The sequence below is a fragment of the Nesoenas mayeri genome (assembly GCF_963082525.1).
Source record: "Nesoenas mayeri genome assembly, chromosome: Z".
Taxonomy (NCBI): Eukaryota; Metazoa; Chordata; class Aves; order Columbiformes; family Columbidae; genus Nesoenas; species Nesoenas mayeri.
Genome location: NC_137542.1, coordinates 75,073,939 through 75,089,365, shown reverse-complemented (window position 1 = coordinate 75,089,365; position 15,427 = coordinate 75,073,939). Strand labels below are relative to the sequence as shown.

General features: G+C 43.2%; 1 protein-coding gene across 1 annotated transcript in view; it reads left to right on the top strand.

The window, feature by feature from the left end:
• LOXHD1 (lipoxygenase homology PLAT domains 1) overlaps positions 1 to 15,427 on the top strand; it is a gene marked incomplete at both ends in the record, with an annotated part of 153,982 nt that overhangs the window by 33,485 nt on the left and 105,070 nt on the right. The window contains 3 exons of the mRNA XM_080362565.1: positions 9,198 to 9,296; positions 10,990 to 11,138; positions 13,869 to 13,992. Of these exons, the coding sequence (XP_080218691.1) occupies positions 9,198 to 9,296; positions 10,990 to 11,138; positions 13,869 to 13,992 (372 nt within the window). The remainder of the gene's footprint in view (positions 1 to 9,197; positions 9,297 to 10,989; positions 11,139 to 13,868; positions 13,993 to 15,427) is intronic.

Sequence of the window (15,427 nt, the reverse complement as noted above, 5' to 3'; positions counted from 1 at the left end):
TCGAATCACTGGTCTATCCTTGTCTGGGATGGAGTTAATGAGATCACCCAAGGAGACTTGGATAGTTTATGTTCATGGTGGGTCAGAGAAGACCATGTTCAGAGAGACACACAGAACAGTTTCCTTCAAAGGTAGGAAAGGCAGTCTGTGAGCCTCTGCAGGCATTATGCTGGACTTCTCTGCCTCTTCCTTTTGAGAGCATCAGTGCAAGCACAGAATCCCAGAATGTCAGGGGTTGGAAGGGATCTGGAAAGCTCATCCAGTGCAATCCCCCCATGGAGCAGGAACACCCAGATGAGGTTACACAGGAAGGTGTCCAGGCGGGTTGGAATGTCTGCACAGAAGGAGACTCCACAACCCCCCTGGGCAGCCTGGGCCAGGCTCTGACACCCTCACCATGGAGAAGTTTCTTCTCAAATTTAAGTGGAACCTTTTGTGTTCCAGTTTGTACCCATTACCCCTCGTCCTATCATTGGTTGTCACCAAGAAGAGCCTGGCTCCGTCCTCATGGCTCTCACCCTTTATATATCTGTAAACATGCATGAGGTCACCCCTCAGTGTCCTCTTGTCCAACTCCAGAGCCCCAGCTCCCTCAGCCTTTCCTCACACGGGAGATGCTCCACTCCCTTCAGCATCTTGGTGGCTGCGCTGGACTCTCTCCAGCAGTTCCCTGTCCTGCTGGAACTGAGGGGCCACAACTGGACACAAGATTCCAGGTGTGGTCTCACCAGGGCAGAGTAGAGGGGGACATGTAGAGTCAACATGTCCCAGATGTTTTCTGAGGTTTTTAGATCCACTAGGACCTAAATCTCATGTGTTTGGGAAAGTGAGCTGTATGATTTCTCTCCTTGAGAGAAGGCTTGTGTTAAGACTTCACAGTTCATTGTCTAGAGTTTTAACGTTGGCTGACTTAAAGATTTATGAGACACCAACCCAGCTGTGGCTTGAGGAAGCACTTGTGGCAGCAGGTGTTGTATGCACATAGAATCATTTTGGCTGGAAGAGATCATCAAGTCCAACCATTAACCCAACACTGGTAATTAAGTATGTCCCCAAGAACCTCATCTATATGTTTTTCAGATCATGCTTGACCTTGAAGCAGTAGCTAAACCCTTCCGGTCCCAATGGGTTATGCATGTCCCTAAGGGCTGGACTAGATCTGAACTGAAGCTGTGGCCAATATTTCTCAATAACACGCTGGTACTTGGAAGCTCTGATAAGGAGCAGCACTTTGGGTGCAAGACACTGGTCGATGATGCCCTGTGGGCTTTGCAGCCTCATTTTATGAAGAACTGGGTCTGGAGGGTGGGACTGGTCCCTCTCCTGTCTCCCCTGGGTCATGATTCAAAATGAATTGTTACATTTTGGGAACTTCCATGATCGGAATATCTGGAAAGCTTAATTCTGAGAATGTAGAAGGAGGGGGGATGAAATATTAACAGGTGTTGCCTGCTCATCAAAACTCATCTTTATTTACACTGAGAACTGGAAGTGTGTAATCAGCACAGGAAAAGACAGCTAAATATATTTATGAAATAAATATGGGTTGTTTACTTTTGAATAATGGTGAATACCCCCTGTATTAAGGACAAGGCCTTTCTGCATGCTGAGATTTTCAGTAAACGAGGTTTATAGAAGGAGTAATATTTTTTACTACCTAGTTGATAACAATGGAGAAAAACTCTCATGCTGTTTGACACACTGAGTGTCCAATTATATATATTTTTTTTCCTTTTCAAAAATACTTTGGTTGGTCTAATAAGGATTTTATTCTACCTGCAAAATTTCCCTGTCTCATATTACCGTGTCTAAAACAAGTAAACTGTGGACATTTTACTGGTAATATATTTTTTACCCATTGTTTTGTGTCTAAAAATGAGTAAGGGCATAGAGGAATTGAAATGTAGAAGTAAAAAACACTGGTGGCTTGTAAGCCACCAGGAAGACAAGATGCACAGAGCTCAGAAATGGGATGGAAATCAATATCTGTAATTCATATACAGGATCTCATGTTTAAAGATAAAAGATTTTAGTGAGACATGGGAAATACTTGTGTGTGGCTGGCATATAGATCTATATGTATACAATACAAAACAGATAGTGCAGCACATTTGTGAAAATGGGATAATTTTGGCAAATATGTTTAGATATTGCAATTATTTCAACTATCATACTTGAAATAGTGACTTTCTTTAAATACATTATTTATACAGAGCAAGACTGAAGTACAGAGATAGCAATATTATTTTAAATGATATTGTAAAATTTTTTTCTCTTCATCCTCAGCAGAAATATTTTACCCAAGGGGTTATTTTCAGTGATTTCCCCAATTTTGTAATAGCAGATCTGGGGAAAGCAGGAAGCAGATATTTCTTTTGTGAAATGTCTGGGATTTTTTTTCTCATGGACTCCCACCCTGGGGCTGAACTAATGAAAAATAATGAGAAATCCTGGAGAATTAGGTGAACAAGCATTTGTGCGCTGCTGTCACAAGGTGGGTTGCCCATGCTAAGCTCCACGCCTCAACAACTATACCGCTATTGTCTCTTGAGCAAGGTCATTTAAAACCCGCTTCAAAATGTCATCATCACTTTGAAGTCTCAGTAGGAACACCAGTTTAGCATACCCTACAAGCAAAGACTCCTGCATGTGGTAGATTGCCTCTCGCAGGCTTTGCAGATGGATGATCTGGGCTGAATCCTAATATATTTAACTGTTTTGATGCATACTTCGATTTCACATAAAAATCACAAAAAATTGGCTGAATCTCATGTTCTTTGGGCTGGATGGGGAGACCAAACGTCTGAGTTCATTATAGGAGGGGCACAAGACAGCGGATTAGGATAAAGTAATATTCAGCAGAGCAAATATTATAGTTTTCTTTTCCCATGTGTTATACCTCCTTGGGAGGCAGCAAAAATATCTTTTTCTGAAGAACACATTTTTAGAGAGGTCTTCTGAGATTAATGAAATACTGATCTGGCATTCATAGAATTATAGAATAGTTTGGGTTGAAGGGACCTTCAAAATTCACCCAGTGCCCCCCCTGCCATGAGCAGGGACATCTTCACCAGCTCAGGTTGCTCAGAGCCCCGTCCAGCCTGGCCTGGGATGTCTCCAGGGATGGTTCAGCCACCACCTCTCTGCCCAACCTGTACCAGTGTTTCACCACCCCCACTATCATACATTTCTTCCTCATGTCTAGCCTTGCATCCTTGGTGCTGCCTCTGATGATGTGCAGCCCAAAACTGTGTAAAGGTTCTTCAGCATTCCTCCCCCACTAACACTGTGTTTTGGTAGAGGTGTTCATGGACAAAAATAATGATCTTTCTTCATCAGCATCGCCTGCACTCCTGTTGTGCTTGTAATTTGCATTTCCACTTTGAACCCTCGGTTTAAGGAGCTGTTCACCACCCTTGAAGGTGCAGCTCATTAAGGCAGGTAGTTGTCCATTACTCTTGACAGAGATCAATTATTCTCAAGCTCTAAACCAACCCTTTGAATTCAAGGCTTTGCTGGATGGGGAAAAAAAAACTCCTTAACTCTGTGCAGTTGTTCTGTGCAAGAACAGGCCATGATTTTGAGAGACAGTTAGCCCCTGGTGAACTCACCAGGACTCCTCTGCTTTAACAGGGTTTGCTTTAGGTTCTCATTATGTCTTGCTCTGCATAGCTATCTCTAGGGTCCCTGCTACTGCAGTAGCGAGAGGTGTAATGATTACAGCTGGGCGAATTTTCTTCTCTGCAGTATTTGCAGAAACTCCAGAAATAGTGCTGTATATGAAAATGCAGTAAGGCATCTCCACCATCATTTTGATTGGGAAAGACCCTCAAGATCATTGAGTCCCACTGTTAAACCAACATTGCCAAGTCCACAACTGCCCCATGTCCCTGAGAACCCAATCTATGCATCTTTCAAACCCCTCCAGGGATGGTGACTCCAGCACTGCCCTGGGCAGCCTGTTCCAATGCCCCACAGCCCTTTGGCGAAGAAATTGTTCCCCACATCCAACCTCAACCTCCCCTGGTGCAACTTGAGGCCGTTTCTTTGTGTCCCTGTGTCCCCTCAGCTCCTGTTCTCCAGCTGAACCCCCCAGGTCCCTCAGCCGCTCCCATCACACTTGTGCTCCAGCCCCTTCCCCAGCTCCGTTCCCTTCTCTCAACTCGCTCCAGCACCTCAAGGTCTGTGAATCAAGTGTGTTGGGAGGTCAGATCCCAGCTTTGAGACCTAACCCGAGACTGTTTGACCTTTCAAGGTCCAAGAGGTCCAGCAGTTACTGAGGCATGTGTTGATAGCATTTGTATAAAGGAGATTCCATTTTGACAAGTCAGTGCTTTCCATCTGGAAGAGATTTTGTCAGACAACTTCTGTTGGGCTGGAATGACTGACTCAATCTGACAGCGAGCAACTGAGGCATATGGATGTTAAACCACCTTCTCGGGCGTGTGAAAAAAAGGCTGTGGCAAAGTCAGGTTGAAACTGTGACTTGTCTGCAGATCCAGCCTCCTGCCTCTGCCTCTAGCAACAATCCTTTTTGCTTTTCATACTAAATACAAATGTATTCCTTTGCCAGCAGCAATTCAGAGACAGTAGCGTTGCCTGTCCCCTACCTGTCCCCGCTTTGTGTCTTTTGAAATCTGCCTGCTCAGAGCTGAGCAGCACAGGATAGATCTTAGACATGGCCACCCTTGGGAGCACTGTGAAAACAGAAGGATAACTGCTGAAAGCTGTCTTATGAGAAGAATCCATCACTGCTTCTGACTTAGCTCCCTGCTTTTAACCCAACGTGACTCGTTTCTGAAGACCGTGACACCTCTCAGTTGTTGGATGCTGTGCTGTTGACCTGCTCCATAGTGGGTCATGCACAAGACAGGTAGGCAGGGATGTCTAGCAGGGAATTCATTGTGCCCTGCAGGGGATGATAACTCTAGGTAATGAAGCACAGTTGACTTTGTTTCCTTGCCTAAATCTGGTGCTCCTGCTGCTGCAAACTCAGTAGCTTGTGCAAAAACATCCTATCTAATGCCACAAATAATATTAGCTACCAGATTTCCTTAGGCAATTCCATCCTATGGCACCTCAGGTGACCATGATAGCATATAGATAAATAAACAGCATTAACAGTTAAATTTCACACGGGTGAGCTGTCGTCTGCATCTTGCAGATGGAAGGACTTGGCTGGGATGTGTCTATGCATTTTCCATGGTTTGAGGCAGGAAAGAGGGTGCATGAGGGCTTCCAGGGGCATTGGGGCTGGATAAAAAGATGTTGGGTGAGGTGTTGGGTTGGCAATGGAGGTGGCAGTGAGGTCACCTTAGTCAGGGTATATTGTGGGGTAGGAGCCCCATGCCTTTCCTACTCCAGGAGAAGAGTTGGCAGTGCCAGTAGCATCAAAGCCCTTCACCAATATAAACCCCTTGGCCCTCAGTGGAAAGAGCCTGACTTTAACCCACGGTGCAACATTAATCTTTCCTCTTAGCTGTTGAAAGCTGCGGCTGAGATGGTTAGTAACAGAGGTGCTGCTTGGCTGTCACACCTCTGCTGAATTAATGCAATGGAGTCATGTCAGTTAGTGCCACCCCACTGCTTGCCCGAGATGGCATCCTGGCAACATTTCCTAATGCGTTCTTGGGACAGCTTTGTGTGTGCCATCATGTTGGATGAGAGATGTCAGGGAAGCCCCATTGTCTCTAACCAAGCAGACACTCGGCTGTAAAGAAGAGGAAGGTGCTGTAACCATGCTGGACATTTGCACTTTTGTGTTGCAGCTGCCTATAAATTTTTGTTAGCTCTTCTGCTCTTGGCATCTTGCAGTTTGCGCTTCTGAAGCCACTAATTTTGCTCTTCAGAAAGCTCCCCTCTCCCTGCCTGTGCTGCAGTGAGTCTGAACTGCTAGATGGAGTTACGGCTCTTACCAGCCATACATTAGCATTATGCATGTACTCAGTGTTAGGAGAAGCATTCAGGAAAAAAAAAATCCAGGGAACATCTTGGTCTCTGTTTTGCAGATGAACGCAGAACTATGTATTGAGATTAAAAAAAGTCAAGTGGGTATTTTTGAAAAGATGATGTTACTGTTTTAAATAATGCATAATTAAGGGCTTACAGAATAGGGAACAACATCCACCCATGCTTAAAATGAAGAGTGCTTGACTTCAGCCAGATCTCTGCCTGGCTGCAAAGAGAGCTTTTTCCTACATGCTTCTAGCAGCTGAATCCTCAATGTCTTTTTGAGATGTAGCATCCCTTTCTATTTAAATCTGCACATCCACTATGCAATTCTGTAAGGTGTGCTGACGCATGAAGCACAGAAGGACCCCTGAGCAGAGTGAAGAGCCACTCTCTCTGCTGCAGCTGAGTGCTGAATTGCTCAGATAGGAAGAGCAAATCCTGGCAAAAATGCAGCACAGCTCAGGATTAACCCTGTTTGCTTCCTGAAGATGGAGCTATAATCGTCCTGCACGCAGGGCTGAGTGGGGCAGGCATGGGGACTGGCTTGAGCACACGCAGTTTCAGAGTTGGGAACATATGAAAAAAATTGAGGGGGAAACCTAAGGAGCACATACTACGCATGATTCCATGGTCTGTGGAGCAGGGGTGTGCTATGACCTAATCCAAGCACTCCTGGGGTAGCTTTGCCTGTGGAAACATGTCTGCTCTGCAAGGAGCACTGAGAAGAACATGCCCTACACACCAGCTTCTCCTGCATTTTAGGAGACAACATAAAACCCTTGCAGCAGAGTGCCCTGTGGTTGCCACCAGCCCAAGGCGATAACCCAGCACATTGTCCACCTCTGCAGGCTCAGGAATTAACTCCAACAAGGGAGTCTCCATAGTGACACTATGCCAGCAACGCCATGTGTGTGCAGAGCCCTTGGGAGCACTTGATGTTCTGAGCGGTTTGTCAAACGGCGTAATTGTAAACGTTAGGTTTGAAATACAACAATGCTGAGAAATCTTTCACCCTGTTGGATCTTTCACTGGCGTTTTTCTTGCTGACCAGTCGTATTTCTGCAGAAGACATACAAGGTGCCCCTCCTGTCCTGTTTTTGGTCACAGCTGCTGATTGCTTTTCATTGACTTCTTCTCTACATGTTCTTCTCAGTGTTCTGCATGTCTTCAGCATCCTTCTGGTCTATAATTCAGAGGCACAGAGCCTGATCCTACAAGGGTAATCTGACTTCAGCTGCTGATGCTTGTCCCTTTGTAGACCCATTTATCCCATCGGTTTCTTGTGGCCCCTGAAAAGTGGTGTGGGAAATTAATTGCTGACATCACAATAAATATTCTAGGGGAGATGCAAGGATCAAAACTTCTTGAATAATGTGGTCTAAGACTAAAGATCCTGATGTACTATGGGTCACTTTTAGTTACAGCAGCTTAGTGGCCACATGGGAGCTCTAAATTGCACCATCTCCATCCTTGGCTAATACAAATTTAATCCTTTGGTGTTGGCGTATTCCTAGCAGCTTGTAAGAGCTCTCTGAACTGAAGCAAAAGAGTTAAAGAGAAACACTAAGGCATTTTCTCCCTTATGTGAGCCTGTCTCTGTCCTCCTCTTTGTTTGTTATTTAGTATTTATTGCACTTTTATCATTATTATTTTATTTGTTGTGGCATGTTTTGCAATGGGGTGCAGAGGATGTCAGCTCGATTTTTAGCCTTTCCAGAGCACATTCATTAAACCGTGACAGGTGATTTTCCCTTCTGTTTGGGCTCTGCCTTTTTACTCCTCACCCCGGGAGCTGAGCGCATCTTTATAATTCAGGGGATGGTCCAACAACCGCTTCTCGTGCGCTTGTTCTCGCATCCTCTGCCTCAGGGGGAGCACATGCACCACAGTGTCTGCTGTCCTTTAGAATAATCTTTAATATACACTGATTGTGGTGGAGGAAGCAGGTGACCTGCTCTGGGAGTGGTAAGCCAGGGTTTGTGACAGTCTATAGCTCCTTAGGGAATTTATATCTGTGTTGGATGGGAAGCCCAGACAAGCTTCTCCCTAACTTTGCACCTGCTGAAGGGAAAAAGTTGCTCACCAAGGATCATGGTGCAAAAAAACGTTTATTTTTAGAATGTGTGTATTTTTCCCTTTTGCAGAAGCAAAGACTCAGAAATAAAGAGGTGATGTAGCCCAGAACTTGCAGTATCAGCTGGCAAGGGCCCAGTAATACGCTGTATAACAGACACCTTGTTGAGGTCATATACATTATCATGTATGGTTCAGCAGTAGATTTTGCATTAATCTTCATCAGTTTTGCTCTGTGTCTTCCTGTCTGTCTCCAGCACTGGTTCTGCACAGAGAACATGGCACTAAATGTCTGTCATGTTTAAGTTTGCTTGGAGGACCAAAGTAGTCAGGTAGATTTCAATGGCAGATTTTCCAAGATGCTCATGTTTGCCCAAAATGTAGTCACACTGAAGGCCACGGGAGTTTTCACATTGATTTCAGAAGAAGCTGAGCTCACTCTTGCTGTTCTTTGGAGCCAAGTTAGTCCCATGATGATCCCTCTGAAGAGCTTGGTTGTCAAGATCACTGGCATAGCATATGTGAAATGTTCATGGTGTGGCTCTCCCATGTGTTGACTGGTATGGTGCCACACATCATGTAGCTTTGTAGTATCACAACTTCTGACTTCACCCCTGTTTCTCCATGAAACGGAAAGGACTAGATTATTATTTTTTTGAACTGGGCAGAGTATCAGGGTGGTCAGCTTCAGATTTTTGTATTTTAGCAGTGTGAGTGACCTTTCTTCAAAATAATTATTGTCACCAGCCAGGCTTAATGTAAACCAAGCTGCAAAAATAGCTCTGAAATGGCATTCGGACCAGAGGGGTCAGGTCTGAGTTTGGGCAGATGTCTGGCTCCGTAACTCATTGATGTTTTGAAAAAGCAAGGCTGGTGTGTAGGTCCAAGTTCATATGATGATCATGTATCAACACCAAAATTTGCACCTTCCTCTCATCAATGTCAAGGCCAGGAACTGGGTGATCTGTTCCTCTTGCCCAGGGCAGTCAATATCCAAGTATCAGAGCTCCGACTATGGATATTATTCCTCTCAGTGCACAGGATCTAGGTGCCATGACTCAGATGTGCTTTCAAGAAAACACCAGCACAACCTGAAATGGTTTGTACTATTGCGTTTTGTATCAAACCACTGAGTTATTAATGTATTGGGATTTCTGCCTCTCTCCATGCAGTCAACAAATACGTGGTCCGAGTTTTCACCGGTGAAGTTAGCGGCAGTGGAACAGATGCGGATGTCTTCATTAATATCTTCGGTGAGAAAGGAGACACAGGTATTCAAATGCAAATAATTTCCTAAAATATTTCCTCCTGCGCTGCAGGCCTGCGATCTGAACAACACACAGCAGCAATCTGGCAAATGCAGAATAATTTGGCTGAGTGAAAGGCACAACAAATGGTGTTGTTAGCTCTGGGTTTTCTCACATCCGCAGCTCCTGGAAGCTGCGTCTGCAGAGCAGCAGTCGTGGCTGGGCTGTGAGCATGATTGCAGTTACCTGCCACCAAAAAACCCAAACCCTGGGAAAATGCAGCATAAACCACCAGCATAAAACACTGTAGTAAGTGGCCAGTCCACCGAGAGATCCAACACCAACCTGTATTTACAGTGTATGCAGTGAGAGCTGCATGTCCCATCCTTTTGGATGCTTAATGTTGCCCTTTCAGTGTGGAACAGGTTGTGGCTGAGCCTGCCCATTTAGAAAGATAATCTAACTAAGATTTATATTAGCTGGCTTTAAATTAATGGTAGTAGATTTTTGTTCCTTTGTTATTATTGTTACTGTTATTGTTATTGTTATTGTATTATTATTATTATTATTATTATTATTATTAGTGTTGTTGTTGTTGTTATTATTATTATTATTATTTTGTTTGTTGTTTTGTTTGTTTGTTTTCCTACGTAGATTATGCAACAACAGTGTACTTGGGACTTAAATTTATTAAATATATATATACATATATTTTTACCTGAATAATACTAAAAGGTGTGCCCAGAGCAAAGTTCCTGGGTCGCACCATGGGGAAGGGTGGGTGAAATTCCTGGACAACCAGCTAGTAAATATTCTCTCTTTTCTACTGCATATATCCCATCAAATTCAAGGAGAAATGTCACGATGTCTCCCAAGTGTCCTTGAAGAGATTATGAAACCGAGTGGATAAGTCTCATCCTTGATTAGCTCTCCAGACTTTTACTAGTGGATTCGTCTGATCTCACTGGAAATACCTGAAAGGGGCAAGTCTAAATTTAAGCCAGCTGTCCAGGCACTCTGTCATATCTGCGCAGGCAAATAATACCCCTGGAAAATGATTCATCCCTCTCTCAGAGAAGTGAGATGAGTTTCCCTTTAACGCTTATTCTTGCACTGGAGCCTCGAGCAGGTTTAGTCCCATTCACAGCATCACTCACACACTAGCAATGTTGGTTGTAACCGGGGTCAGTGCTTTAATATTTTTCATAAAGGCAAGCTCCTATGAGAGCAGGAAAAGCCAATAGCCCTGGTGAGATCCTAATTGGAAAATAAATCCCTCCTGTATAAGGCAGCAGAGAATCAAAGAATCCTCAGTCTTGAAATGTCAAAATCTGAAGTTTGTGACCAAACCCTTTTTTCAAAGAGTTTGGAATTTTTTTTTTTTAAGATGTTAAAAATAAAAGGGAAATATGGTGGTTTGAAAAGAAGAAAAAAAAAAATGCAAGAGCCATCTGGATGTGTACTTCTGAAAACTTTGAGAGCTGTAAGTAACTGTGACATTACAGTGAAAATCATGGTCTTTTCTGTGCTCAAGAAAAGGTACCTTTTATTAGAATATAAAATCCTCTGCCTTTACCTTAAATCCTGGCTGCAGAGAGATGGTACCTGGAGAATATCTGATTCCGTCAGTGGTGACATTCCTGAATATTTATTCACTTACAAACACGTATGTGCCTGTAACCCTTTCCTCCTTGTTTTTTCACTATTTTTTTCTCAGGTGTGAGGAAATTGGACAATGACAAAGACAACTTTGAAAAGGGAGCAGAGGACAAGTTCACGCTCGACGCTCCAAATTTGGGAAGGTTAAGGAAAATTAATATAGGGCACAATAACAAGGGTGGTTCTGCTGGCTGGTTCCTGGAAAAGGTTGGTTTGCCTGAGATGTTTAATATGAGCATGTTGTGGGATCAAAATGTCTCAGTTTTACCCTCTTGGTGGTCTGATGCCAAGAAATACAAGGATATTTGCTGGCTGTACAGGTTCCTGGTTACCAAGAAAGACACAGAACAAGTTTTCATCTTTCCAGACACACACGAAAGATTCACTTTGGGATGTTAAAAAATGATGGACACTCAGAGGTTAGATAAATTGTTGAGCATCTCCGCCGTGGATTTTGCGACTCTTCTTAGTGACAACCAATGATGGGACAAGGGGCAATGGGTCCAAACTGGAACACAAAAGGTTCCACTTAAATTTGAGAAGAAACGTCTTCTCAATGAGGGTGTCAGAGCCTGGCCCAGGCTGCCCAGGGAGGTTGTGGAGTCTCCTTCTCTGCAGACATTTCAACCCGCCTGGTTACCTTCCTGTGAAACCTCATCTGGGTGTTCCTACTCCACTGGATGAGCTTTCCAGGTCCCTTCCAACCCCCGACATTCTGTGATTCTGTGAAAATCGTTGTTGAGACTTGAATTTGCCTGCTCTCATAGTATTTCTCCTGTATCAGTCATTGCAGCTTCTCTGAGAGATAAGGGGGGAATTCTGCAAGCTGGGACCTCCAAGCCCCCCTTCACTCTTTGGCTTAATGCATTACCAAGATGCTAAAGATACCAGAGATATCTGTTGAGTCTGCACACACTGGAAATTTGCAAAGACTTATAGCTAGGCCAAATTTAAGTGGTTTATCATTGGCGCAGCAAAAAATATATACCTGCCACAAAGATCCTTTTCTCCCACTCCCACTTTCCTCCTCATTTTAATCTTCTGCTCTAAGGCATGAAGGTATTGCAGCTGTTAGTGAAATGGTTGAAAGAGTATTTTAAAAGGAGAAATATATGACTGTTTCCTATAATCTGATTTTATTTCCTCTGCTGTTGTAGTTCAACACAGCTGGCTTTAATCCACTGAAGATCTGACCCTAAATTGGTACAATCTGGATAACTGAGTGTTTTGATGTATTACAAATGCAAATATTAGCTTATGATTTTCCAGCATCACAGCACAATGTACTACAAGTTATTATGTTTTTTGTCCATGAGAAAATGCAGAAGGTGAAAAACAGAGCTGTTTTGCTCACTATAATAAATAGTGGGGGGAGCCCACAGGAAAGGAACCTCATTCTCACATTGCAGATGAAGTCTGCAGTGGCATGGTTTTTGATGTTGGTTAGGTTGCTTAAGTCCCAAAGCAGTGACTAGTTGCATCCAGCACACTAATCTGATGTTCTGCCACATGAGCCACCAAGATGTTTGTGATTAACTGAAAGGCAACTTTTGCTTTGCTGGAAGAATGAGCTAAAACTTGGCCCATCTCCTACTGTTGGTAGATGTTTTTCTCTAATTTGCTCCAATATTTGGTGTCTCTAGCATTGTCACTCCTAGATGAACTTGCTAAACAGGGTAAGAAGTTCTTCTCATGTTTCCTGGGTTTTCAGTGTGACTTATACTCAGAGCAAGTTTTCCACCTCTAAATACATGAATGAAGTTATTAACAGGAACTCAAAGAGGATCAGCTGGTAGAAGGGCAAATCCGAGTGTTGATATTTCTCCTGAACGTCATGTATTTCTGTCTCAAACACTCTGGCACTGCTCTCTCGTCTTGACAATCCCAGCACTGGCAGACATTGCTGTCCATATCCATGTCCATGTCTCTACAGTGAGAACCAGTCATGCTGCAGCATGGTATGAGTGACAAGAGAGGAGGCTCTGATTCCCAGAGGATGGTTTGTCAAATCTATTATAAAGGACAGAATTCAGATTATCTCAGTTTGCCATGAAGGCAGAGAAAAATGGCAATGACTTTCTATCCCTAGTAGTGAGTTTTTTTTATCTGAGATATAAGCCATGCAGGCAAGTAGAGATTTTGATTTCCTCTTTTCTAACTGAAAATCCACAGTACCCTTCACTGCTTGTTTAAAAAACTACAGTAACTCTATGGAAAGTTTTAGGAACCCAGAAGAATGTATTGGTAAGAAATGCCTCAGCAGGAGTTGCAAGAAACCCCATGTGGGTAACAATGGCTTAATCTAGTATTAAAGGGAAAGATTGTTTCCAGGCTTGTTTCAGTAAAATATGCATGTAAATAGGTCAAAGAAACAAATCCTTCTGAATTGGAAATTATTCCTACAACAAGGTTTTATGTCTGTCTTTAGATCCTGGAGTAATGGAGTGGGATAACATGATATTACCCGGTCACACAAACTGGTCTTGATTTGTCCTGAAATTCCTTGCTATTATTTTATAACCAGGCTCTGCAACTGAGAGGGAAAGACAAAAGTCTGTTCCCAAAGCAGAACAAAGAGCTGCCATTGGGCTGATGGAGAAGAGCAGCCAGCAAAGGGGCTCTGGAGAGAAGGACAACAGGCCAGCCAGCTGGTCTTGCTGGCAGAGACATCTGCACATCTTGTGCACTTCGAGAGATGCAGATTGAGTTCACTGTATTAAAAAAAAAGAAAATTAAAAAAAACATGGGTTCTTACTCACCAATTGTTTCAAATTCTATCAGTAATAATTAGGGAGTGGAGAGGGATCTGCATGAGTATCAAATATATTAAATATCAGGTGAGAATGTGTACATTAAGCTTCTGCACTTCTGTCACCCCTCATGTAACACCGCTGCTTTTTCCGTGTGTATTTTGCAATGTGCTGGTTCTTTTCTTAGGTGATCATTGAAGACATTGGCAATAAGTGTGTGTACCAGTTCCCCGTTGGACGCTGGTTTGCTTTAGATGAAGATGATGGTAAAATCCAGAGGGACATTCTTGTTGGGGGCACTGAAGCCACAGGTAAAGTCATGGGCTGAATCCATGGTGGGAAATGTGAAGATACAAAGGTCTAATTAACGCCAATAGCCATGTTTTCTGTAGAATATTGAATGCCTTGAGCTCAGACACACCTGCAGTGGAAAATCCGATGGTGACAGCTGTTTTGTGTGAGGACCCCTGAGCTACCGTTGCATTTCCCAGCTCCACATCCCACTGGTGAAGCTGTGCAGGACCCACACGCTGGTTTATTGCCCGATGCACCTGTACAAGGGGCTGGTGGGCAAAGGATGGAAGATCCAACTTGTGCTTCAGCAAGTTGCTCACCCACTTTCAGAAAGCGGATTCCTGTTTCCACAGTGGCCAATGTGCCACGCAGTAGTGAATGTTGTACTTCAGGTTCTTGCATGGAGAACTATGCATCCTTTTGCAAAACAAGAAAGGCAGAGCTGAACCATAAAACTGCCTTTTTTTTTTTTTAACCCAGTGTGGTGAGAGCAGATACAACCAAAACCTATGCTTCTATTAAAAGAAGCCTGCATGTAAAGTCAATAAAACAAATTACTACAAGGCAGAAGATTATTTACATAGTATTCTGCCTGCATTTATTCATTAGCATAAAGGCAAACACTTTGACTACGCACTTAACAGCTGTTCTTTACTTCATTGCATGGTCTTCAACTTCTGCACTCCTTGTATATCTGCTTACGTGTGCATGAGGAGAGTGGTCTGGGTGCAGAGTGCTGAATTCAGGATGCATGTTGGCGAAAATTATGGGAAGATGGGGGAAAAAAATCTCAAAAAAATGCAATTCATTTACTAAAAGTTTCCCTTAGCCCTTTACAATTCAAGACTGTGCATTTTTTTCCCTGCTTTCATGGGTTTTGTTGTAGATACACAGTATATGTGCACAGTACAACATGCTTGAATACAATTTTTAACATAAACTTCAAAGACAGGATTGTTTAGAAGAGAGTGGGTTCTGATGTTTTAACTTCATCCAAAGTCCCTAGTGAAATTGCTGTGTGGTTTAAGTGAAGGAAGAACTTAGCTTGGGCCCCAATCGTTTTAGAGATGCTCCCTAAAAACCTGTTATAACTACAGAGATATATCTTTGTTTGGTGCTATGACCCAGGTCTAAGACATGGCTGTCAATGAACCTTATGAGAAGGAAGGCTTGTAGGAAGAAGTGTTATCTTTCTTAGACCAACATTTAGATCTAAAAAAACCCAAACCAAACCAACAAACAAACAAACAAGCAAAATTTCATGCATGTAGACTTATTTTCAGAAACATTCTTCTTTCTTCCCACTGGGCTAATATCTCTCCAAAGCCTTACTTTGCTGAGATCTTTAGGCTCTCACAGTGACAGCAGCATTAGAGGTTGCTGACCCCAAGTTTGCAGAGTCTTGTGATGCTACAGATCTTGCCACCACTGTTTAAAGCAACACTTCTCCAT